The sequence below is a fragment of the Capricornis sumatraensis genome, chromosome 4, assembly GCF_032405125.1.
Source record: "Capricornis sumatraensis isolate serow.1 chromosome 4, serow.2, whole genome shotgun sequence".
In the NCBI taxonomy this organism is placed as follows: Eukaryota; Metazoa; Chordata; class Mammalia; order Artiodactyla; family Bovidae; genus Capricornis; species Capricornis sumatraensis.
In genome coordinates this window covers 153,136,643-153,163,114 of record NC_091072.1, presented here as the reverse complement: position 1 = coordinate 153,163,114, position 26,472 = coordinate 153,136,643, and the positions used below count along the sequence as shown (strand labels likewise).

Sequence of the window (26,472 nt, the reverse complement as noted above, 5' to 3'; positions counted from 1 at the left end):
GAAGGTCCCTGGGGAAGCCACCCACGGGCAGCAGCGACGACAACAGGAGGGCACTGGGAAGCCGAGGCTGGAGCAGGCCATCCTGCCTCTGTCCACAACAGTCACAGGGAGGGCAGGGATGCGGGGAGGCCTCTCCTGGAGGCAGTGGCAGGAGAGGCGGCTGCCACTGTGACAGCCCTGCCCCCAAGGAGATAGCAGCGACTGTGTCTGCCGTGAATACCACGCCCGCAGGGCCCCCACTCCCACAAGGGGAGGCCGTACAAGGAGGGAGGGAAGGCGAGGCTCTGAAGACACGTGCCGACAGTATCTGATCCAACATCACCCACCCCTACCCAAGGAGCTCCATCCAAGGCGCCTGAACACTCACATCTTTACAAAGGAGGGAGAGGGAGCCGTGGAAAAAGGGGGCACCACCTCTGCAGAATCTCTCAAGGTGTCTCCCCTCTTCCCTACTGGTGTCTGCTTTGGGGCTGGGCATCTACACTGGGGATGTTCCTAAAGCACCCACCCAGGGACAGGAAAGCTCCTGGTAAAGAGAGGAGGGTCTTGTCACAAAAGTCTCTCTGAACCCAAGACCACTGTCAGCATGACCTGACCGACCTGACCCACCATCTACTTTGACGGTCCAAGTTCCAGTAAGGTCAAATCCAGTGTTACATTCAAACTCCGAGAAGCATTTTACTAACCTCATTCCCTTGTCAGCCTGTTAGACACTTTGAATGCTAAAAGGTTATCTGATGATACGAAGGAATTATTTTTTTGTGTGATGCAATAATGGTATTATAACATACAATTTAAAAAGAACCTTTATATTTAGAGATACACAGTGAAATCTTTGCAGAGAAAATTACAGGATGTCTGGATTTTGCTTCAAAATAATATTAAGACGGGAGGTGATTAGGCGACGACTGAAGCGTGACTGGCAACGAGTTAATGGCTATCAGGACTAAGTGGTGGGGCTAAGTACATGCACTTCTCTGGTTTCATGTATACTCAGAATTCTGCACAAGAAAACTCTTGTTATAAAGTAAGCAGTGTAAGGGACGTCCCTGGTGGTCCAGCGGTTGAGGCCGCCTTGCGCTGCAGGGGATGTGGGTCTGAACCCCGGCTGGGGAACTAAGACCCCACACTGCCACGGAGCAAGCGAGCCCCAGCGTGGGAGCGAGAGTCTGTGTGCCCGCATGGGTGACCGCACACGCCTGCAACAAGACCCGGCAACGCAGACCTGACTCAGCCAGAGACCCGAGGGAGCGACCGGAGACCGACAAGAAGAACAGAGACCTTCCCCAGAGAGAATGCCAGGTGGCTGTGAAGGACATCATGGGAAGCAAGGTACAGATAACCTGAATCCCACACAAACTGTTCCAGAGCACAGGGGGAAAAAGGAGACGTTCTTCCCAACTGCAATTCTTTTATGAAGCCTTAAAACTGAAACACAACAAGGAAAGTTACAGACAGACCTCACTCATGGAGACTCATACAACTAAATGGTGACATGCTAAAGGCACTCACATTAATATCAGGAAAAGGACAAGGCTGGATTAACACCAATGCTGTTAATACTGCATTGGAGGTCCTGATTAGCACAGCACCTTGTTTTTAAAAAAGACACTCAAAGGAAAAAAAAAAACCTGACATTATTCACACATGCTGTGATTTTCTATGTAGAAAACCCAAAGGAACCCAGAGATAGTCAGAATCTATAAGATACCTGAGCACATGTGCTGGACAGAAAATCAATATGGAAAAATCAGTTTGACAAAGGAGCTGTAGTTATGTAAGATGCTAACATGTGGGAAACGCGGGGAAGGGGATGTGGGATTGCTTTACCTTTGTAACTTGTAAATTTATAACTTATTTTATTTTATTTTAATAAATAATCTTATTTTAATAAATAATTTTTAAAATTAGTAAGCCTGACAATAGTAAGTGTTACGGAAGACACAGAACAACAAAAATTCTCACATTAAAAAAATTCTCACAAGCTGCTGACAGAGCAAAAGTTGGGAAATACTGTGGAAACAGTCGGGCATTGTCTTGCAACGCAGAACATGACTACACTCCTGCAGCTAAAAATTCCTCCCCAGGCGAAAGGCCAGAGGCACTCCTGCACACGTGTCTGACAGTGTTCCAAACAGCAATGCGTCCAACAGCAAAAAGGAATAAACTACCGATACACTGTGACATATTTAAAAAACCAAACGCCACCAACTCGTGGACTCAGATCACGCATTCGCAAAGGGGATCCATCGAGGGTGAAAACCGGTGTGGAGATGGGAGAATCATAGCCGTGACAAAGGTCTCGCCTCGGCACAGGCAGACTTGGATCTGCACCTTGAAAATTTCTCACGGGGAGGAGGGAGATAGTAAGGATAAAAGTGTCTAAACAGGATCCTCGGGAGGGTGGTAATGAAGAAAAAGTTGAGAAACAATGACCTAGGTGAATCTCAAGAATGTAACAGTGAATGAAAAAAGCAAGTTACAGAGGAATACATATGACACTATTTACATAAAGTCCAAACAAAATAATACAATCTATGGGGATACATGCGTATTGAAGCTACAGTTCGGAACAGGGGCTGCCCCTGTATGTGCAAATCCAGGGGCAACGAGGAGACCCCGAGTGCTAGCTGTCCCTTCCACTGGGACGGTAAATGCCCAGGTGCTCATTCACTATTGCTCACTCCTTAGTTATTTCTGTGCTCTGTGCTAGTATGAAGTGTTTCATAAACACTTAAAAATACCACATATGCACTCAGAAGTATTGCAAAATCTTAGTAGATTAAATTAAACTGCATGAATAGCCTTTCCACTGATTGCCATTCAATCACAATATGAATACTGAATGATAATACTAATGAATTTAACCTAGGCTGTTAAAAACAACCATGAAAAAACTTAATTTTTTTTTCTTAAAGAAAACATTTAGAATAACCGCAACAGCAACTGGCAGGCACGTACCCAGCCGCCCTGCTGAATGATGTACTCGGCCGCGTGGTCCTCCAGGAAGGTCACGCCGAACTGCAGCAGCGCGCCCAGCGGCTCCTGGCCGCGTTTCGTCAGCTCCAGAAGCATTTGTCGCAGCAAAATCAGAGGCACCAAAATCTTCAACACAAAGATGAGGGAGTAAAACAAACTGAAATTCTTGCAGGTCATTCTACATGTTCAACTACTAGAAAACACATTTTGGTGCATCACTGTGGAATTCCCTTTTTATTATAATAAACAGTGACCTCAACTTGAATTTTGGAGAAAACCGCATGTACATTTTATACCACAGGGTGGTAGAAATGTTATTATATGACAACAACCAGGCCTCCGTGTGTGTGCACACGCATGTGTATGTGTGATCACATATGTACAGGAAATCCACTGAGGCATTATAACAGCTGAAGACTGGAAATGACCCAACAGGCTCTGCCAAATTCTGGTCATCCAGAAAAATATCAAGAAGCTGTTAAAATGAATTAGACGGTGCACTGCCCAGCTGCCAAGATTCATTTTCAGTGAAAAAAGATAAAGCAGGGTATGTGCCATGGTGGTGCCGTCTGTGTGAACACTGTAGAACCCTACGGTATTTCTGGAAAATACCTAAGAGACTGCCGACAGTGGCAGCCCAGGACGAGAGCAGTGGTGACATGGTGGGAACGCACTTTCACGCGTGCGTCTTTTGTACGTGGTGCACGCTGTCCTTGTCCTTTTATTACCTAATTGAACACAACACTTTCAAAGTCATGAACCATGTTACACAAGTCACCAAAACCCAGAGTTGTCAGTATCACTCCTAATAACCTTATGGCTCAATATTAAACAGTCATTAAAAAGTCTCCCCCATTTGGGAGAATGGCATTGAAACATGTATACTATCATGTAAGAATCGAATCGCAAGAAAAAAAATAAATAAAAAGTCATTAAAATTTATGACAGAGACTAACTAGAGCGCCTTTCCTTCCCCAAAACCCCCTGCATACTGAAGAGAACTAAGTACTTTCAGTTAACCATCTGCCTGAAACCCTTCTGACTACAACATCAAAAAGGACCGCCAAAGGAAATGAAACCAGTTTCCTGTCACTGACCTGCCAAGGTCATAGCTGAGGGATTACAATATATTTCTGCAGAAGAGGACAAACAGAAAAGACAATGAATTTATATCCTTACTAATATTCTTTGGTGGTTTTAAGTAAAAGCGGCTCCAAGGGAATCTCTATTAAAAAGTCTGAAAGAAAAATGTGGCAAGCACACATCTTTCCTTTGTGGTATTCTAAAAGAACTCTAGCCCCAAGCATAGTCAAAATTGCTTCCCAGCACCAGCAGAGGGGCACAGGGTTGCAGACAGGACTCTGCGAGGCTTTCTGCACAAGCAGACGCCTGCAGCACTTCTGAAAAGAGGAACACAGCTGCTCATCCAGCTCCATGCTGTCTCAGTTGGGGCAGGGAGGGGAGCTGTGACCCAGCCCAGCAGACACATCACACCAACCCCTAGGGCCTGGGGCCCTGCATGCCTCAAAACATTCTCATTTCCCACAGTGATGTACTACATGCAATGTCTTAAATTTATGTACATTTAAGCTCTACTGCCTCTCAGAAATGACCTGCAAATGTTTCAGACTTGCCATATAGAGTAATACTCTTACTAATTGTTCAGAATTCACCTCTTTCACGTATCAAGCGTAGCTGCCCTAGTTTATGATACAATAATCTAGAGATAAGCCTGTAATCCTCTCACTGTCTTAACGTTAGTCCTTAACCGTATTCCCTCTGATTCACTATTACTTTTTACACTGAAACCTAACCTTCTAGTCCATTCTTCATATAGCAACTGCTCCACCGCCTTCATCATTTAAGTTACTCTTTCCTGAATCTTCTTCACTGCAATTACATACTCCTTGAAACGCAGTGAGTGCAGAGGCTTCCTTTTATAAGACTAGCATCTTCTACTTGGTTGATGACGCTCTCACAGTTTGTAACTTAGATCGTCTTTGTACAGTCACACCCACTGCCCTCCAACTGCTGTGGTCACAAAGCTTCATGGGTATTTCTACACCTGCTTCCATCAGTTCCACATTGCACTACTCACAAGAGTTCTGTATCATCTGCACACCTAATGGACAGCAAGGAGATCAAACCAGTCAATTCTAAGGGAAATCAACCCTGAAAACTCACTGGAAGGACTGACGCTAAAGTTGAAGCCCCAATACTTTGGCCACGTGATGCAAAGAGCTGACTCACTGGAAAAGACCCTGATGCTGGGAAAGATGAGGGCAAGAGAAGAGGGCAGAAAGGATGAGATGGTTGGACGGCATCACTAACTCAATGGACATGAACTCGAGGGAACTCTGGGAGATGGTTAGGCACAGGGAGGCCTGGCAAATACTATTCATGAGCTTTGTTTGGATCTCAATTCTCAAATGAGCTTAGGAAAATATCTTCATGAAACTGGGAAGATGTGAATACTAAAAAGGCTGATGATATTAAAATTACTGCTAATAATTGAGGTGTTGGAAATACACACTAATGTATCTATAGGGTGTGCATCAAGGTAATCCAGGGGAGAGTGGGGAACAGACGGACAAGACCAGACACAGGCTGACACCTGCTGAGGCTGGGGGACGGGCGCAAGCCTGTCACACTGTGTGCTCCACTCTGTGTACACCTGACGTTTCAGTAAAAGATTTTAAAAGATGAGTGACGTAATATGCCACTAAAAATCAACCAAGGCAGATGAACTCTTCCTTGCTATTGCACTTCCACAGTCTGATTGTTACCCTGTGAGCACCAGGCACTAAACACTCTAGCTTTTCTCTTGATGGTCATTTTCTTCTTTTCCTATAAGCAGATAAGTTCATAGAAAACAACCAATCGCCATGAGGGATAATAAAAAAGAATTAAAGAATAACCTAAATTCTGAGATAACTACTATGGATTATTTAATATTCTGGCACACATTCTGATTATTTTTCTCAGTATATACATTCTATACAGCCTACATTTACACATATACTTTTGAAAAAATCATTCTATTAAGATGCGTTTGCGACCAGCTTTTTTCCTCCAGTTACTTTGATTTAAAGAGCATTTTGCCAAGATGCTTTTACAATCTTTACTCAGATGAACTGACATTCAGCTTGGAAACTGGGCATGCTTTGTGGATACTTTTTCATTTGCACCTTACTTACCTACCAGACAGCCACTTCATATAGTGATGTTATATCAAAATTTTGCAAATACTTGTGCAAAATATAAAATACAAAATATGGGCTAAATGCTTAAATTAGCCAATCTGATTTTGACTGGGGTGGAAGGAGGCATTTTAGCTGCTTATCATGACAAGCTGGGTTCTTTTCTGCCCTAGGGGACTCAGAGAGCAGTGCTGGACTCGGCGGAGCAGGTCCTATTCCAGTGGGCTTCACTTCCATGAAGGCTCATGCCTCGTGGAGTCTGGCCTGTGGTTCAGGTAAGGGACTGAAATGCAGTAGGGAATGGGGTGGTGGGGAAAAAAGGATGGGTGAAGAAGAAACGTGATGACTGGGGTTACTTTCATATTTTGGATAACCATAGGACGGGGAAAGGGAGACACACAGGAGTTGACTGTAACAATCTTAGACAAGCGCAACATGAGAAAAACGTAAGATAGGGGACAAGGCTAGTGACATTAGGGATCTCACTTGCTGTTGCATATACAAAGAAATACCTCATAACGAAGCTCACTTTCATTTATAAAATCTATTTCAAGTGTTCATAAGAGAGGTTTGCTTTATTCCATAAAGCAAGTGAAACATATTCTAACAACTCTTTCACAGTAGTAACATAATAAAACTCCGTGACAGTGACTGTTTGGGAACAAGGCTCCATGTGTCAAATCTAACACAACAGCCACTGTTTGCGGAGCGCTCACTGTGGTGCCAGACAATGCCCAGAAACAAGCACTGACCACACACGGTGTCGTTCAGCTCTATTAACACTTCTGAGGTTAGTGGTATGGTCTCCATGTCACAAATGTGAACATCAAGACCTCACCTGCTTAACTAACCTGCCCTAAGATGTGCACCTAGTCAGTGGCAAAGCTGATACGGAAACAAGTCCGATTACAGGCCCATGATGCTAATGATTATGCTCTAATGCCTTCAAAGCCTGTATTAAGGTGAGTAAAAATAATATACATCAATTAGATGTATGAAGTCACACAGTCTGGCTTATAGCAGTATAATTCTGAGTAGAGGGGCTACTTATAAAAATAACTGCATTGCACTTTCTCATCCCAAGCACCACATCACCAAAGGCCAGCCCTCCTCCTGGTGAACAGGATAAGCCTAGACCACCTCTCCCGAGACTCTGCCTCAGCAAGGTGACAAGTGGACCGCATGGCCTCAAACAGTGGGTGAGCAGCAAGGGACAGCAGAAAGACAGGCAACACCGAAGTGGGAATCAGACCTCAGCTCCAGTGCCAGTTCCAACGTGTACTGGTCCAGGGGTCGTAAGCAAGAACTCTCTTTTTTAAAACTGATTCTTCACCTGACCCAACAAGACAAAAGCTGATAAAGTCCCTTCTGCGCCCTCTGAGGGGACAGCTGCAACACTCAGATGAGGCATGGCGTGAGACACCTTGGAAACATCAGCACAGCCAGGGCTCCTCCTGTAAGAACCCCAGAAGCCGTCCCAAACGAAGCCTGTGCGTTTCCCCCAAAACATACTCACCTGTGCGCAAACAACCATCTGGAGAGAAATGAAGAGATAATGGGGATTCAGGACAGATGGAAGGAAGATGGCACATGACAGCACCCTTGGATCTGGGCCAGCCTTCATCAGACACACCCACGTAACGCAGCTGGGTTCATGGAACAACGAGCTCTCACACGATGCTAACAATCCCCTCCTGGACTTTATCATTAACACACTAAAATCTTGTAACAGAAAAGATAACTTGGTTGATACCTTATTCCAGCCGCTGGCATGAACTGTGGTCTCCAGTGTACATTCCCGATATGCCTGATATGTCACTGGCCTGTAGAGATTTTTTTTAAAAATCTGTGTCACAAAGAAGGAAAATTCTGAATTTCCAGATGAATAAATATACAGTCACTACTCTGCTACAGAACTTACGCTAAAGTAACACAGATGATTCAACAGATAATTTTCTATGAGACTGGCTTTCACCATTTGCTATGCATTTTTCTTTACACATTCTCTACAGGTGAGATTTATGCTATCAGCTTGGGAAAGCAGTTCACAACATAAGAAAAATAACAGTTTTTTTGTAATTGAATTTTATCCAACAAGATTTCTATGTTGCAGATAAATTTATACAGTTGGGTTATTAATAGAATCAAGTTAAGAGCAAACAATAAAAATGATCTCATTAATATAAAAAAACAATTTAAGCTTCTAAAGGCAAAGAATGTAAAGTATTTAAAACTTACAGAGATATTGTCACTGGAAGACTGCTCAAATTGGAGGCAAATAAACACGCTACTTTAAATCTGGAGTCACTGACACCGGCTCCAGGGCAAGGCTCTCCTGCCCATTCCAGACACACAGACACTCGTCTACTGAGGGGTCGTGAGTGCTGTGTTCTAAGCCTGGGTTTCTGTGCAAATTAACAACCACAACAGATACTTGGCAGCAAGGTGAAGGCACCAAGTGCTTGCATAACAGATTTAATAAAAATTTACCTCCACCCACCTTTGGTGGGCAAAGAATTAACACACATGTTAAAAAAAGGATAGGAATCTTGCTTTTAAAGGATTGTAAAATTCACTCCAAAGGCATTTTCTGCTTTGAACAACCTGATCACTTCAGTCTTTTGAACAGTTATAACAGGTACACTTCCCGGTAGTTTACTGTTATGTTTTACATTTTAATACCTTTGTGCTTTATATATCCTAGTACACACTAGGAAACTGAAGCTCAGAAAAGCTAAGAGACTATCCCGAATCCACAGAGATGGCAAAGAGCAACACAGAACAGGAATTCACACCCAGTGAGCTCTGCCTCCAAAGGCCACGAGGTTCCTGGTTTGAATCAGGGTTTTGACATGGTCATGATGGCAGTGATGCCCCTGGTAGCTGGCCAGCATCCGGACTGCGATGGGAGAGGAACACACCAGAGAGCAGAGACTCGCTAAGAAAAAAGACCCTACGACAGCTCACCAAGGATTTCTGTAATGGATACATGTTAAAACTAGAATATTTTAACACACTGAGTTAAATACAATATATTTTAAAATCTACATTTAATTTTTTTACATGGCTGCTAGAAAATGTCAAGTTACATACGTGTGACTTCATTTCCCTGCTGGACAGCGCACAGGTCTGGACGTTACAGAGAGCAGCTCTGACACACGTGTGGCCCTTTTCTGTAAGTCTGTGTGACAGCGTTACCACCGGGACACTGAAGTACCAAGACCATGGGTGGCTCTTCTAGTGAGACACTATGTGCGATCTTCCTGCTGTCACATTTCCACTGAAGTAGCCAGAGAACAGCTGGAAGACTTGGGCTGGCACCAGGGGGCCATGACACTGGACTCCAGCAAACAGGCTGCCATCTGCCTGCCCACGTGCTCCCCGCAGCTCTTCTTGGTCATCCAGTCCCTTCCCTTCCTTTCCTGAACTGAACTGTCTGCTGCTGCTGGGTGGCACAGGGGTCCTGACGGGAGTTTATCAGGCTAAATGACGTTAGCATCCGCCAGAATGAAACATGATTTGAAGCGTTATATGTACACACATATATGCACATTAAAGATTCAGCAGATTAAAACGTTCAAAGGAAAATTTAACCACAGAAAAACAAGCAGCCTGAAAAACCGGCCTGATCTAATGAGCGACTTAGACTCTGCAAAGGAGAAAACTGAGGGGAAGAACTTTTTTAGATTTAAATATCTTTCTTTTTTTCGCCATGCTGTGAGACTTGCAGGATCTTAGGGGTTGAAGCTGTACCCTTGGTAGTGAAACTGCAAAGTCTAACCACTGGACAGCCAGGCCAATTTGGAAAAAAAACCCTTCAAACTGCTGGTGCTTGGCTATGTGAAGAGTTCACAATTAATTTTCTACTTCAACAAAACTGGAGGAATAAGTGGTATTTTCTACCTTAAAAGATACTGCCACCAACCTGTATAATACTGGTAGTTCATCATTAGTTATTCCAAGGTATTGGTAACTTTTTAGAGTTGTTAAGCTACTGGGGAAAACAAAACAAATATTCATCCAAGACTATGTTTTTTAAAAATATCATTTACTTTGCAGTGAAAAGGTGCCGTCTTTTCCTGTAGATCAAGAAAAGGACTCCGAAAACAGAATCCTGTCCTCACATAATCGCACATAGATAAAACTGTACTGTTTCTCAACGAAGTAATGATATCCCAGTGAAGTCAAAACTGACACAGAAACTAAGAGGGAAATGACTGATACAAATAGTCTGCATCAAGGTTGGGAGCAATTTTTTGCCTCACGCTTCTCAGTTACTTTGCTCCCAGTCCTAACCACTTTTATAAGTTTTCCATGTTTATTTTGGCCAAAAAGCAGGTTTCTTCAAACCTAAGATGAAATCTCAACATATAAACTAAATGAAAGTATGGCTCCTCTAGCGTCAGAAGCTTGGAAACTGCCTAACCGCCCCTGCCCCCCCCCCCAAACACTCCATAAGCGACTGCTGGGCTGCACCTCCAAATTTCCTGTGGAAGTTGTAATTCCCACACCCAGGATCTTGTCTCCACATTTATTTTTAAAACTTTCTATGTATAAAGTTAAGAAAATCTAGATATGATTTTCACTTCACTGTTTCCTATGTATAGCTTGGATTTTTACATTTGCTCATGTCACCAGAATATGAAGAAACAAACTGAATTCTCCTTAAACCCAAACTGCTTCATTCTAGCAAATGGCAACATACACACTTTGCTTTGTCAAGGTACAGGGTCACCTACTGCAACAGTGGCTTGGCACCTGAATACTGGCCCTTTTAGTAAAGGAACCGTCTTCACCTTGTGTTAGCAGCGGTCAATCTTTATTAAAACAGACATTTTTTTTCTAATTCATACCAATTTCTTAATGACTCTAAGCAAAGAATTAAGGGAAAGGAATTTTTAAGATTTTCAATAAATGACTTGGCTTTATGCTAATAGACTTTCACGATGAGCTTCTTCTGGCTGACAGCTGGAAGAGAGGTTCCCACTGCAGGCGTGTGGCAGAAGCACCACGGGCAGGTGTGCAAACCAAAGCTGAGCCACATCCGGGGGCCCCAAGCTGACACAACGCCAACCCCAGGGTACAGTGTGTGAGACCCAGCCATTCCAGTCACGCTGGCCATGAGGGTGGTGGTGACAAGTGGTTAGGGCCAGTGAAACAGGCTGTGGTTACAACCAGAGAAAGCATCTGCTGAAACCAGACAGTCCAACAAATAAATACAGTCAAATTCATGCTGGAACAGTTACATCACTGCTCAAAATGAAAAAGGAGAGGATTAGGGAAAGGAAAACATAAAAGCAAGTGAGAAAAGCGACACGGTTCACCTAAACGAGGCCTTCAGAGCGAGGAGCGGCAGGGACTTGCCCAAGGGGCACTCACCGGCTGAGCAGCGTCTGCAAGGCCCTGAGCAGAGGCGCCCGCAGCTCCTGCGCCGCCTTCTCCCCGAGGTGGGCCAGGCAGTCCTCCACGGAGCTGTCCGGGTTCGCGGGGCTGAACACGGGCGAGGTGTGGCGGTCGAAGCCTGTGCTGGCGAAGGCTGAAGAAGCAAAAGGCGCACCCTTGTGAATGAGCAGGTGAGAAGTTGTGCTGTAAACCCGGGGGTTAGGATGCGGCCTACTGGGAACCACAGCAGAGTGTAAGCCACTGAAAACAGACGATCGTTACCGGGCATTAATCTTTCTTTCAAGAGGCCCTAGATTTAAAGATTTTCTTAAAGAAAGATTTTTATGGAAAATCTCAGTTTCAAGAGAAGAAAAAGGCTAACCTGACATGTCAAAATGCACAGACCAGCTTTGTGAATGACTGCAGATCCGTTCCAACCAAGATGGTGAAGGAGAGCTTCTCCCAGCCCATCACCCAAGGGGGTCTGACCATTTGTTTTCGCCTCTAGAAACATGGCTCTCCTTAAACTAGATTCTCATCAGTTTTTCCACCTCAGAGGACCTCGTGACCTTCATTCCCTTTCAGAGCAAACTTTTAAACCCACAGTCATGCACACGGACACGTTTTACAGGTACGCACACTGCCCACCCACGCAGCCAGCCCCTCCTCCATTCCTCACTCCCTGTTACAGACACTGCCCTGCTCTGACTGCAGTAATAATCCATGCTGGTCCAGGGAGCAGACAGGACGCATAATCCCTGGGAGTGGGGACAAGCGGCGTGCCGTCCCGGGAATCTGCCCTGCATCCTATTTGTAGCATCAATCAGTTAAATGTTAGGAAAGGAAAATAAAAGATTAACATTAGGTTTCTGGATTTCTATAAATTTATATTCATATTCTTTCCTTACTAACAGGGAGCTGATTTCTATTTTTTCTTGTTAAAAATTACTGGGCAGGGAATTCCTTGGTCCACTGCTGCTAAGTCACTTCAGTCGTGTCCGACTGTACGACCCCATAGACGGCAGCCCACCAGGCTCCTCTGTCCCTGTGATTCTCCAGGCAAGAACACTGGAGTGGGTTGCCAACTCCTTCTCCAATGCATGCATGCATGCTAAGTTGCTTCAGTCGTGTCAGACTCTGTGCGCCCCCACGGACAGCAGCTCACCAGGCTCCTCTGTCCACAGGATTCTCCAGCAAGAATACTGGAGTGGGTTGCCAGTTCCTTCTCCTCCCTGGTCCACTAGTTTGGACCAATACTTTCACTGCCAGTGGCAGTGGCCTAGATTTAGATTTGATCCCTAGTTGGAGAACTATGATCCTACAAGCAGTAAGGGGAAGCAAATCAAATCAATCAAATCCCATCAATACGATCCATTCATAATCCAATCTAATCGATCTGAATTAATCCCATTAATAAATCAAGTAAATCCAGGCAATGCTACTGCACAATTAGTGTAACACAGTATGTTGCCAATATAACTTTCATATGCACTGAAAGCCAAAAAATTCATGTGACTTTTTATTAAAACATCTGCTCTACTGCAGTGGCCAGAAAGCAAACCCACAGTGTCTCTGAGGTATGCCTGTTTCCAATTCCAACCTACTCTAGCCCTCCTATCTCACCTGAGGGGGAGGGGAAAAAACTCAGAAACGAGCGCGAAGTTCACAGCCCAGAGGCATAAGCTCACTGAAGACTGAGATCTAACCACAGGGTCCCAGAGAGCTTCCCCCCTCGCCACAGCCCACCACCACCTCACTAAACACTGATTTACAACAGTCCCTGTTATTCAGTCAAATCAAATCAATCCGATCCCATTCCATCAAATCAATCAAAATAAATCAAATCAAATAAGGAAATAAAATCTTATCAAATCAAATAAAACACGTGTGTATGTGTGGATGACCCTTGAAAATGCTGTGCTAAGTGACAGAAGCCAGCCACAAGCCACTGCTCAGGGCGTGACTCCACTTACATGCAGACCCTCCCAGGAAGATGCAGGGAGACAGGAAGCAGATTAGCTGGGGGTGAGGATGGCTGGGGAGCAGGAGCAGATGGGAAGTCACTGTTAACTGTTATACAGTGTTTCTTCTGGGGATGTGAACAATGCTCTAACTTTAGACTGTGATGATGGCTGTACAATTCTGTGAATATACCAACCACTGAACTGTGTACCTTTAAATGGATAAATTTTTCGTATATATCTCAATAAAGCTGCAAAAATTATTTATGGAAAGCAAAGCAAGATATAACCCAGGGCTTCTCTGGTGGTACAGTGGTTATTAAGAATCCGCCTGCAACGCAGGGGACATGGGTTCAATCCCTGGTCTGGGAAAATTCTGCAGCCACAGAGCAACTGGGCCCCTGCTCCACAGCTGTGAGCCTGCACGCCCTGGGGCTTGTGCTCTGTAATAAGAACGCACCCCAGTGAAGAGCACGCCCTCTCACCATAACTAGAGACAGCCTGTGTGCAGCCACGAAGACCCAGCAGAGCCAAAAGTAAAATAAAAATAATTTTTTAAAAAGAAATAACCCAAATGCTCCCCTCCATAAATAAGGGAAAGACTGAGTAAATCTTCGTTTGATATATGGATTTTTAAAGTTTACGATTTAATGTTAAGGACAAAGTCTGTAGCCATAACATCACAGGCACACTGCTGTGACCACCATCTACAATACATGCATGAGAAGGAAGGCAGCACGTTGACAGCTCTCTCTTTAATGTTATTGATATAAAGATAACAAATCACACTGAACGGAAAGTACCTTAACATGACTGATTAGTCCAATACTTAACACCAGAAAAGGGTCCATCTCATCTGCTGGGTATATTGTGGAAACTTATTAATATAAACAGATCCCCCAGGAAAGGAAAAGGTACCTTCTAGTTTCACCACTATAATCCTAAACCCAAGAAGTTATGTAATGCTATGAACACTTGACTATAAAAAAACAAATGAAGCCACACCAAACAGAGCCACTAATTAACTAGGAAATAAGAATAACGAGACCTTCAGAAATTTCTTTGTCCAGGGATTTGAGCTCTTCTTCAATTTCAGTTTTAACTTTTAATAAAACTTCTTGATCCAGAGATTGTGAAACTGTATCTTGCTGAACCCCTGAAAGCAACAAGAAAGGTTACTATCGAAAGACAGAAAACATTAGAACATGGATAGGATGTTTAAGCAATAAGTCAGAAAGTACAAAATCAAAACTCATTATCATGCCCAAGGGCTAGGAGAATCTTAAAAATGAGGAGGCTGAGGCCAGGCAGGTTGCACCGCTAGCCCACCCCTGGAGGAGCCGTGACTGGAGCTCAGGCCTCAGGCCAGCGTGGACAGAACCACCAATTCAATTCAGCCTGTGTCCTCGGCTTCCGGTTGGGCTGCTAGGAAGAAGTCTGCTCAGAAACATTGCTGACATAACAGAGAAGAAAACCTGAAAGGCTATCATGTTCCCTTACCTTTATATCTTCATGCAAACTGCATTCCAAGAGAAGGCCTATGATCAACAAAGCATGTGTATCTTCCAACTTAGGGAAACCAGGAGCATAACCCAGTGGGAGGCAAAAGCTACCCTCCTGCAGTAGAAGGCCAGGAAGGGCCTGCTCTGTAGCATGGAAAGGAGAACAAAAGGACAGCAAACCAAAATAAAACTCGGACCCTCAAAAGGGTTGTCGTGGAAAATATAAAATTCCTTAGGTATTTCTACCAGAAAGAAATGCAACAGAAAGGATCCCCTCATGGCCACGGTTAATATTTATCTGATTAAATGACATTTGATTTAACATTTCTGCCTATGTAAATATCTTAGTTGAAACTACATAAATAAAAATTTTAAAACATTACCTACAACAATATGCTACTAAGCAACCAATGGACCACTGAAGAAATCAAAATGGAAATCAAAAATACCTGGAGACAAATGGAAACACAACCACCCCAAATCCATGGATTAAAGATTTATAAGACCTGAAACCATAAAATTCTAGAAGAAAACAGGCAGTATGCACTTTGACATGGATCTCAGCATTATTTTTTTGGCTGTCTCCTCAGGCAAGGGAACAAAAGCAAAAATGAACAAACGGGGCTACATCAAACTAAAAAGCCTTTGCATAGTGAAGAAAACCATGTGCAAAGCATAAAGTCAGCCTAATGAATAGAAGATATTTGCGAACAATAATATCTGGCATATATAAAGAACACATACAGCTGGACATTAAAAAACCCCAAAACAGAAAAGCCTCAATTTAAATTGGGCAGAGGACCCCAATAGGTATTTACAAAGAAGACACAAAGATGCCACCAGGCACACATTAGTGTTCAACATCACTAATTACCCGGAAAATGCAAATCAGAGCCACACTGAGATTATCACCTCGCACCTGTCAAAATGGCTATTACTAAAGAGGCAGTAAATAACAAATACTGGCAAGGTGGCAGACTGTCGATGAAAACGGAGATTATACACGTGGCTGTGACTGATACAGTCAATATGAAACCAATACAGAGGTTCCTCAGAAAGTTAAAAACAGACCACCATAGTATCCAGCAATTCCACTTCTAGATATTATGCTGAAGAAAATAATTCAAAAAGATATATGTGTGTGTGTGTGTGTATATATATATATATGGGGCTTCCCCTATGGCTCAGCTGGTGAAGAATTGGCCTGCAATGTGGGAGACCTGGGTTCGATCCCTGGGTTGGGAAGATCCCCTGGAGAAGGGAAAGGCTACCCACTCCAATATTCTGGCCTGGAGAATTCCATGGACTATATAGTCCATGGGGTTGAAGAGTCAGACACGACTGAGCAACTTTCATACACACACACCCCAAAGAAAAAGAAATGAAAAAAGGCAAAATGATTGCCTGAGGAGATACAAATAGCTGAGAGAAGAAGAGAAGGAAAATGCAAAGGAGAAAAGGAAAGATATACCTATTTGAATGCAGAGTTCCAAAGAACAGCAAGGAGAGATAAGAAAGCCTTCCTCAGGGATCAATGCAAAGAAATAGACGAAAACAATAGAATGGGAAAGACTAGAGATCTATTCAAGAAAATTAGAGATATTAAGAGAACATTTCATGCAAAGATGGGCACAATAAAGGACAGAACTGGTATGGACCTAACAGAAGCACAATATAATAAGAAGAGGTGGCAAGAATACACAAGCATAGAAGAACTATACAAAACAGATCTTCACGACCCAGATAACCACGATGGTGAGATCACTCACCTAGAGCCTGACATCCTGGAATGTGAAGTCAAGTGGGCCTTAGGAAACATCACTAAGAACAAAGCTAGTGGAAGTGACGGAATTCCAGCTGAGCTATGTCAAATCCTGAAAGATGATGCTGTGAAAGTGCTGCACTCAATATGCCAGCAAATTTGGAAAACTCAGCAGTGGCCACAGGACTGGAAAAGGTCAGTTTTCATTCCAATCCCAAAGAAAGGTAATGCCAAAAAATGCTCAAACTACCGCACAATTGCACTCATCTCACACGCTAGTAAAGTAATACTCAAAGTTCTCCAACCCAGGCTTCAACAGTACATGAACTGTGAACTCCCAGATGTTCAAGCTGGATTTAGAAATGGCAGAGGAACCAGAGATCAAACTGTCAATATCCACTGGATCATCAGAAAAGCAATAGAGTTCTAGAAAAACATCTATTTCTGCTTTATTGACTATGCCAAAGCCTTTGACTGTGTGGATCACAATAAACTGTGGAAAATTCTGAAAGAGATAGGAATACCAGACCACCTGACCTGCCTCTTGAGAAACCTGTATGCAGGTCAGGAAGCAACAGTTAGAACTGGACTTGGAATAACAGACTGGTTCCAGATCGGGAAAGGAGTACATCAAGGCTGTATACTGTCACCCTGCTTATTTAACTTACATGCAGAGTACATCATGAGAAATGCTGGGCTGGAAGAAGCACAAGCTGGAATCAAGATTGCTGGGAAAAATATCAATAACCTCAGATATAAGATAACACCACCTTTATGGCAAAAAGTGAAGAAGAACTAAAGAGCCTCTTGATGAAAGTGAAAGAGGAGAGTGAAAAAGTTGGCTGAAAACAACATTCAGAAAACTAGTCAGCTTAAAAAAAAAATAAGAAAACTAAGATCATGGCATCTGGTCCCATCAATTCATGTCAAATAGATAAGAGAAACAATGAAAACAGTGACAGACTTTATTTTGGGGGCTCCAAAATCACTGCAGATGGTGACTGCAGCCATGAAATTAAAAGACACTTGCTCCTTGGAAGAAAAGCTATGACCAACCTAGACAGCATATTAAAAAGCAGAGACATTACTTTGCTAACAAAGGTCTGTCTAGTCAAAGCTATGGTTTTTCCAGTAGTCATGTATGGATGTGAGAGCTGGACTATAAATACTGAAACGGATGAGATGGTTGGATGAGTCTGTTTCTGTTTTGTTATATTTGTTCATTTGTTTTGTTTTTCAGATTCCATATGTAAGTGAAATCATACGGTATTTGTCTTTGTCTGACTTCTTTCACTTAGCATAATGCCCTCTAGGCCCATCCATGTTGTCACAGCTGGCAGGATTTCATTCTTTGTTAGTGGCTGAATAGTGCAGTTGCTCAGTCATGTCCGACTCTTTGCGACCCCATGGACTGCAGCACGCCAGGCCTCCCTGTCCATCACCAACTCCCGTTCACTCAAACTCATGTCTATTGAGTCGGTGATGCCATCCAGCCATCTCACCCACTTCAGTATTCTTGCCTTGAGAAGCCCATGAACAGGACGAAAGGCTGAACAGCATTCTGTCGTGTCTGTGCACCACCCCTCCTTCACCCACTGATTTGGCTGCTGACGGACAATGAGGGTGTTTCCAGGCCTAATGACCGTCAGCAGTACTGCAGTGAGCACGGGGAGGGGTGTCAGCTCAGTCGTGTCCGACCCTTTGCGACTCTTTCGGACTCTTTGAGCTGAACCTAGCTGACCTATTCAGCCACTAAAAAGAATGAAATCCTGCCATCTGTGACAACATGGATGGGCCTAGAGGATATTATGCTAAGTGAAAGAAGTCAGACAAATACCATATGATTTCACTTATATATGGAATCTAAAAAACAAAACAAATGAACAAATATAACAAAACAGAAACAGACTCATAGAGAACAAACAGGTAGCTACCAGAAGGGAGAGGAGTGGGGATGATAAAAAAAAAAAAAAAAAGAATGCTAATTAGCCTGCTTGTGGCGATCACTTCACAATGAATGTTTATATGAAACCATCACACTATATACCTTAAATATATGCAATTTTTGTTAATGATTCCTAATAAAGCTGCTAAGTTTTAAAAGTGCATAAAACAAAAACAATCTTATGCAAAATTTGAAGACAATGTGTCCTATGAGGAGGGTAATCTTTATAAATTCTTGTCAAGCATAAAAATCTATCTTGGCATATGGGCTTTTTGTTTTATTCTGGTAAAATACACCTAACAAATTTTACCATCATTTTTAAGTCTACAGTTCAGTGGTATTAAATACATTATGTTGTGCAGCCATCACTGCCATACACTTCCAGAACTCTTCATTCTGTAAAACCGAAAATTCAGACCCATGAAACAGTAACTCTCCATTACCTCCTCTCTTCAGCCCTTGGCAACCACCACTGTGCTCTCGCTATGTAATTCTGACTACTTGAAGTACTTTACCTGACTGCAATCAAACAGCGTTTGTATGTCAGGGACAGACAGACTTATAATAAACTAAAGTTGGTTGTAATTAAAACAGGCTTTCCTTTTAAAAGTAATTTGTAGTTCAGACGGCTCTACAATGGCACTAATATAATTACACTAGTCAGTAAAGTGACTTCCAAAATATGTGCAACATTATTAAAACAAGGCAAACACAAATCAGAAATTTACTGTGGGTCAATCTTATTTCTTTCCAAGAAATTCTCTCTCTTCCTTCTGGCTTTCTGGAAGGCATCTCAACAGAGGGGAAGGAAAGCTTTCCAGCCAAGCACTCCAGTTCATTACACAGGACCTCAGGCAAGGGAAACAGCCTTCTTGAACCTGTGCTGTTACTGAAACAGGAAAACAATACCTGTCACAAGGGGAAGCTGTCAAGGGCGAAGAGATAAGTTCCACCACATCAAAAAATAACAGGGGGCTCCCTCGTGGTCCAGGTGTTAAGAGCCCGCCTGCCAATGCGGGGACCCGAGTTAAACCCCTGGTCCAGGAGGATGCCACATGCTGCAGAGCGACCGAGTCCGCGCACGGCGAGTGCTGAGCCTGCGCTCTGCGGCCACGAGCAGCCTGAGCACCGCAGCTCGAGAGCAGCCCCGAGCGCTGCGACCAGAGAAAAGCCCCACAAGGTGGCAGAGGCCCAGCACAGCCAAAATTAAAGAACGCTCCACAGACAGTGACCCCACTCTCCACCCCTTCTGAATCGCTAAACGTTGCTAACACTGCACAGTGTGCACAGAATCAGCTCCCCATGGATCCCTAACTAACGATGTTCATGCAGAACCTGGTTTCAGTACACTCCAAGTCTGGACCAGCCGAAATAAACTTCAGTTTACATAATGCCAAAGCATCTGTTTTAACACCAGCAGTTACTCTTGTTCTCCAACTGCTGCAACAGAGAACAGCTTAGGGTTTAATATCAACTGATCTAAAACTAAAATGTATCTTTTCCTGAACACGTGTCCAACAGAATTTAATTAATTTGTATCAAAAAATGCAGAAGAAAAGTTAACTTTTTAACTATAGGTAGATTTCACAATAAATTCGTCTGAGACATTTCACCAGGAAGCTACAGTCCTAAATACCAGAAGGTTCCTGCTGTTCTGCCTTTCCCACTGTGACCTATCTCTAAGGGACTTGACTTCAAACTTCCTCCGGGCTCAAATAATCTCTGCCATGCTCAAGAATGTAAGAATTTTGGTCAGTCACTGCCATGAGCTACAGCGAACACAGTGCTTTTAAGAAAAATTCTTCAAACATAATTCCACAACAGAAGCAGGATAAACACCAGGCTGAAAAGGTTGAGTCAGGCCTTTAAGTTATACAAAATCATCTCAAACTCAACATCTGCTAGCTTGCTCCTGACCTGTCCTTACTCAGAAATAGACTCTTGCCAGTCAATACAGCCTGCCAGGTAAACTTATTATAAGGTTTCCTCACATAAGAGGCAGTACCTCCATTCCACGCATTCTAGAATTTATCCTCAAATTAAGCTGGATCATCAGAAAAATCCCCGGACGGTATCAACTATCTGTTTCAACTGAGTGCACTTTAGTGCCATTTCCTTAGCTTTTATCCAGAATTCCACAGAGACAAGAGTTTTGAAATGTAACACTGTGTTTGATATTGACAGTTTCTACTGCATTTCTTTGTGTCCTATGTAATAAAGCTCTACGTGAAAAACAATTCTCTTAAAGAATAACATTCCCCTTAAGATGGCAATAGCTGTTTCTGGGAACTAAATACGGTAGTTCCCTTTGTGGGTTCAGCTAACCGCATCAGCCACAGTCCCAAATACTGCACAAAAAATTTTAGAAACAAAATTTATTAATTTTAGACTGCACACCATTCTGACTAGTGTGATGAAATCTGGTGAGATCCTGAGACCTGAGTCATAGCCGGCGTGTCCAGACCATGTAAGCTACCCACCCATTACTACGGAACACGCAGCGTCTGGCACCACCTGAGAATCCCGGAGCACACTCCCAGGGACAGGAGGAGCCACTGCCCACCTCCACCTTGCTTTGGCCTTGCCTCAGAACCAAGTTCACTGCTCAGTGAATAAGCCACATTAAATGACACATGGTGTAAAATTTTTAAAAATTAATTCCTCTTCCCACCCGGTAGACACTCACTGCCAATTTACTAACAAAAAAAGGCATTTTTACCTAACCTGGACTCTTCCTTTTCCTGGTTATTTAATTCTGTCCACCCTGCAAGGACCAATTTCTCTTTTTTTGGCGATGCCACATGGCTTGCAGGATCTCAGTTCCCTGACCAGGGATTGAACTAGGCCCTCAGGAGTGAAAGTGCCAAGTCCTCACCACTGAACCACGAGGGAACTCCCTGCAAGGACGAATTTAAGTCTCTCTACTTTTCCACAGTATTTTCACTGACTACTTACGTATCATTGACACTGAACGTGTACATCATTTAATCTGTGCCACGCAGTCTAATACTTAAATATATACTGTCTTGTACCAATGATTTTATAGTTTATTATCATTAGTCTGACCTGATTACAAACTATTTGAGCTAGTCCCTTGGTCCTAGACTTATGTCAAGTAAAGACTAAAAGAATACACAAATACTTGACATCAACAGCTGTCACTGTCTCTGTGATGAAGACTCCAAGGATTACAACGTATAACCCGACAAGCTTGCTGGGAAGAAGGGACACAAGAAAGGAGGCAACAGAATGAAACTTATTAACAGATTCAGAGGGATTTGTAAAAGTTATCAGCATATTTTGAGGCTACCTCAAATATTTTAAAAGGTTAAAAGAAATAAAGAAAATGAGTAATCATTTAATGGAAGAGAGTAGGAATACAGGCCAACCACATATACAGGACAGTAACGAGAACATTTATGGTGCCAGCCTGTGACAGAGGAAACTGCGGAGGAGGGATGGCAAGAGTAAGACCTCAGTCTTCATCTCATGTTCACGAAGGTCTTCACCAACGTCTGAATCACAGAATTTTAGATCCGAAAAGGTCAGGTTAGTCCACCCATCTCATACGAAGAATATGGGACTTAGTAAATTTAGATGACTCGCCCAGACACAAATAAATTATACAGAAATCAGATTAGAAAGTAGATATTCTGATAAGAAACATTATTACTAAATTCAAAAACATGATTACAATTTCTGAAGTATAATGAATTAAAAATAAGGAATATCTGAATGCTTTATTTGCCATCTGCCTCTTAGGAAAATCTGCATGCCTAAAACATATACACATCCCCACACCCATCACACCACTCCCAATACCACCACCACGCCACAAAGAAAATGACAATAATGTCTTGGTTACCATATGCCTCATCCTGTCAGATTAAAGAAAAGCAGCTGATTAACGGCGTACCTATTCTCATGAGACTAATGTGACGCTAATTACACACGACAAGTTGTCATACTTGATAATAAGCCATGTGGAAAACCTAAACCAGTAAAAAGTTTACTGCTGTCAGGATACAAAAGGCTATTTCTTCAGCTAACCAATGACATAGACAGATTCACTGATTTTCTTTTAATCAACCCCACTCCACCCTGACTTTCAAAAGCACAGAGCTACACACAGGACCAATGTAACATAAATCCTGCACTATAAATCCAGAAAAATATTTCAAAGATAAACAAACTTTATCACACTTAAATCCCACCCACCTCAATGTCAAAGAAAGGGTCAGGTGACTCAGCAACCATCATATTCCAGCCCCAAAAGGCACTCAAATGAGTATCAGATCAACAAGCTTAGAACAGTTTTATGTATGGCCTAGACCTCTGAGAGCAAGAATGTTTTCTAAATCTATGGTTCCCTAAACGGGGGCACATTAGAAGCACCAAGGGAATATTAAGCAATAATGAAGCAATAAGTGAAGATACAGATTCCCAGGCCCCATGGAGCACCTGGTTCAGCAGGTGTGGGGCAGTGCTCCACGATCTTTGTTTTGACAGGAATGCAGATGTTCAGACTAGACAAGCAAGTCCAGTGAGCACCCACTCAAAGTCCGGGTTCACAGTAGTCAGGATCAAACATCTCCTGCTCCTCACAGACCCGAGAAGAAACTTAAAAAGCGCACAACCCCAGGAATAGGGAACTGAACCAGAACCTGGGATCAGATTATAAGACTGAGCTGAAAGCTGACCTGAGATGGTGATACTCTCCAAACTGACCTACGGAGTCAGTGCAATCCCATCAAAATTCCAACTGCCTCTGGGAATGGACAACTCAGTCCTGAAATTCAAACAGAACTGCAAAAGACAGAACATGGTCAAAGCAATTTTGAAAAAGAACAAGGGTGAAGGATTACTCATACTTCACAATTTCAAAACTTACTACAAAGCTGTAAGCAGTCAACATAATGTGGTAATGGTATAAGAACTGACATATAAACAAGCGGAATCTGAGAGCCAGAAATAAACCCATATATTTAAGGTCAAATGATTTTTGATAAGGGTAAAAAGATATTCAATGAAGAAAACTATAGGCTTTACAACAAACGGCACTGGAACAACTTGATATTCCTACATGAAAGGATGAATCTGGACCCCCACACTTCACATAAGAAAATTAATTCAACAAACAATAAGGTCCTACTGTACAGCACAGGGAACTATACCCAATCTCCTGGGATAAATCATAATGGAAAAGAATATAAAAAAATAATGTATATATGTGTAACTCACTCACTTTGTTGTACAGCAGAAATTAGCACAACATTGTCAATCAACTAACTTCAATTTTTAAAATTTTTAAAAATTCCTAAATGGTAATAAAAAAATTAATTCAAAATGGATCAAAGATCTAAACTGAAGAGCTAAAAAGTGTAAAGCTCTTGGAAGTAAACAGGTGAAAATATGTGTGACCCGGATTAGGCAATTGTTTCTTAGATATAACACCAAAAAACTAAAAATCAAAGAAAACATAAACAAACAAGATTCTATAAAAATTTAAAACTTCTACATGTTATAAGAGGTATAAAGAATTCTTACAATTTAACAATAGAAACACAAATAACCCAATTTTAAAATGGACAAAGTATATGAATATTTCTCCAATTATACAAATGGCCAGTAAGCACATGAAAAGATATTCAGCATCTTTAGACATTAAGTGAAAGAAAGTGAAGTCGCTCAGTCGTGTCCGACTCTTTGCGACCCCGTGGACTGTAGCCCACCAGTCTCCTCCATCCATGGGATTCTCCAGGCAAGAGTACTGCAAATTAAAACCACAGGGAGCTACCATTGCGCACCACCAGGACAGCTATAAGCAAAAAAATACGAACAACAGGGACTGCTCCAGCAGCCCAGTGGCTAGGGCTCTGTGCTCCCAATGAAGGGGGCATGGGTTCAATCCCGGGTCAGGGAACTAGATGCCACATGCCTCAACTAAGAGGCCACATGCCTCAGCTCCAGCATGTGGCCAACTAGGGCCCTGTGCTGCCAGATAAGTAAAGAATATTTTAAAACAAGAACAGCAAATTTGGTAAAGAAGCAGAGAAATGGGAATCCTCTTATACTGCTGGTGGGAATAGTACAGCCCCTCTAGAACACACCTTAGTAGCTTCTAACAAAGCTAAACATACTCTCACCATAAGCTCTGGCAATCATGCGCCTCTGTATTATCCAAGTGAGTTAGAAACTCACATCTATACAAAAGCTGCACAGAATGTTCATCAGAGTTTTATATGTAACTGCCAAAACCTGGAAGTAACCAAGATGTTCTTCAATAGGTGAATGGATAAACAAACTGTGGTACATCCACACAATGAAACATTACTCAGCAATAAAAAGAAATGAGCTATCACAAGGAGATACCACTTCTTACTCATTAGGAGAACTGCGACAAAAGGGCGGAAAACAGCAATGCTGGTGAGGGCGTGGAGAAATCAGAACCCCTGGGCACCGCTGACTGGACTGTAAAATAATGCAGCAACTGGGGAAGAAAGGGTGGCACGTGCTCAAAACACTTAAACGTAGGATGACCCAGCCATTTCACACCTGGGTGTACGCCCCAAAGAATGGCAAGCTGACACTCAGACCATTCGTACACCAATTTCTATCACTGCGTTATTCACCACCGTCAAAAGGCAGAGATAACCCAGTGTCTACCAGCCAGATGAATGGGTAAACAAAACAAGCTTTCTACACACAAGGCAACATGAGTCAGCCTTAAAAAGGAGTAAAAGTCTGAAAAACACTGCAACACAGGTGACCCTTACAGACACGACGCTAAGCAAAACAAGCTGGACACAAGAGGCCAGACACTGTGCGATTTCACTCCAGTGAGACTCAGAGAGACAGAAGAACAGTGTCTGCTTAGAGGGGGAGGGGAGAGTAACATGGGGGATCAGTGTTTACCGCTGGATGAATAGCCAGCCAGCACGACATGCGTTCAATAGCCACATTACTAATCAACAGACACGAGCCTACTCTCCTTCCTAACCTAAGACATGTCTTAGTGAATCCCTATTAATGACTACAACAGCAAGGTGCTCTGTATTAATACAAGCAAAGTTGAACGTAACAAGTTGTTATTTGGGATCACATACACAAATCGGCAGGACTTCTGCTAGTCAGAATATATAACGTTGAACACATTCAACACAAACTAATGGAGTCCAGTCGAGCTGACAACGTTTAACTATTTAAGGAGAAGTTATGCACCCAGCACATGACTCACTGAGGAAAAAATGAAAGACATTTCATGTGACAGAAATATTGAGTAATGATAGGGCCACCTTCTTTAGCCTCTTTTTCTCACACCTATTGCTTCATGAACTTGAAACCAAACCCTAACCACACTGCACCAATGCACGCTGCAGAGGCTCTATTTATAACAGCACGGCACAGAAGGGAGACTCCCTCAGGCTTCAGATAACAAACTGGAGAGCAAAGCAGCAGAGACAGCAGTTAGAGCCCAAGCTTCCCCGAGAGGTCAGCACACACATCTGCATTTACATACGGTACTGTGTACTTGGGCTTAAGGAAGCAATACAAGGGTGACAACCAAATTTCAAAAGCAAAACAGAAACATCAAAGCAGGTAAACCTCTCAGATCTACAAGATTTGGGTAGAAAAAAGTTCTATGCTCACGCAGAAGGAAAAAACCTGATTAACACAGGCTCACATAAATGCGTAGGTCTTTACAAACTTAATAAATCACAGGGCTTGAAAAGGCCTGGTT

The 26,472-nt window shown here is 42.8% G+C and overlaps 1 protein-coding gene across 4 annotated transcripts in view; it reads right to left on the bottom strand.

Annotated features, from left to right (window-relative positions):
• The window catches only part of BCL2L13 (BCL2 like 13), a 47,849-nt gene that overhangs the window by 8,044 nt on the left and 13,333 nt on the right, over nucleotides 1–26,472 (bottom strand). The window contains exons 3-6 of one of the 4 annotated variants that reach the window (XM_068970048.1): nucleotides 14,571–14,678; nucleotides 11,559–11,715; nucleotides 7,933–8,002; nucleotides 2,962–3,105 (exon numbers count right to left, since the gene is read on the bottom strand). In XM_068970048.1, the coding sequence (XP_068826149.1) occupies nucleotides 2,962–3,105; nucleotides 7,933–8,002; nucleotides 11,559–11,715; nucleotides 14,571–14,678 (479 nt within the window). Of the gene's footprint in view, nucleotides 1–2,961; nucleotides 3,106–7,932; nucleotides 8,026–11,558; nucleotides 11,716–14,570; nucleotides 14,679–26,472 lie in introns of those variants that run through there. The other 3 variants (XM_068970049.1, XM_068970052.1, XM_068970050.1) reach the window with 3 other exon arrangements.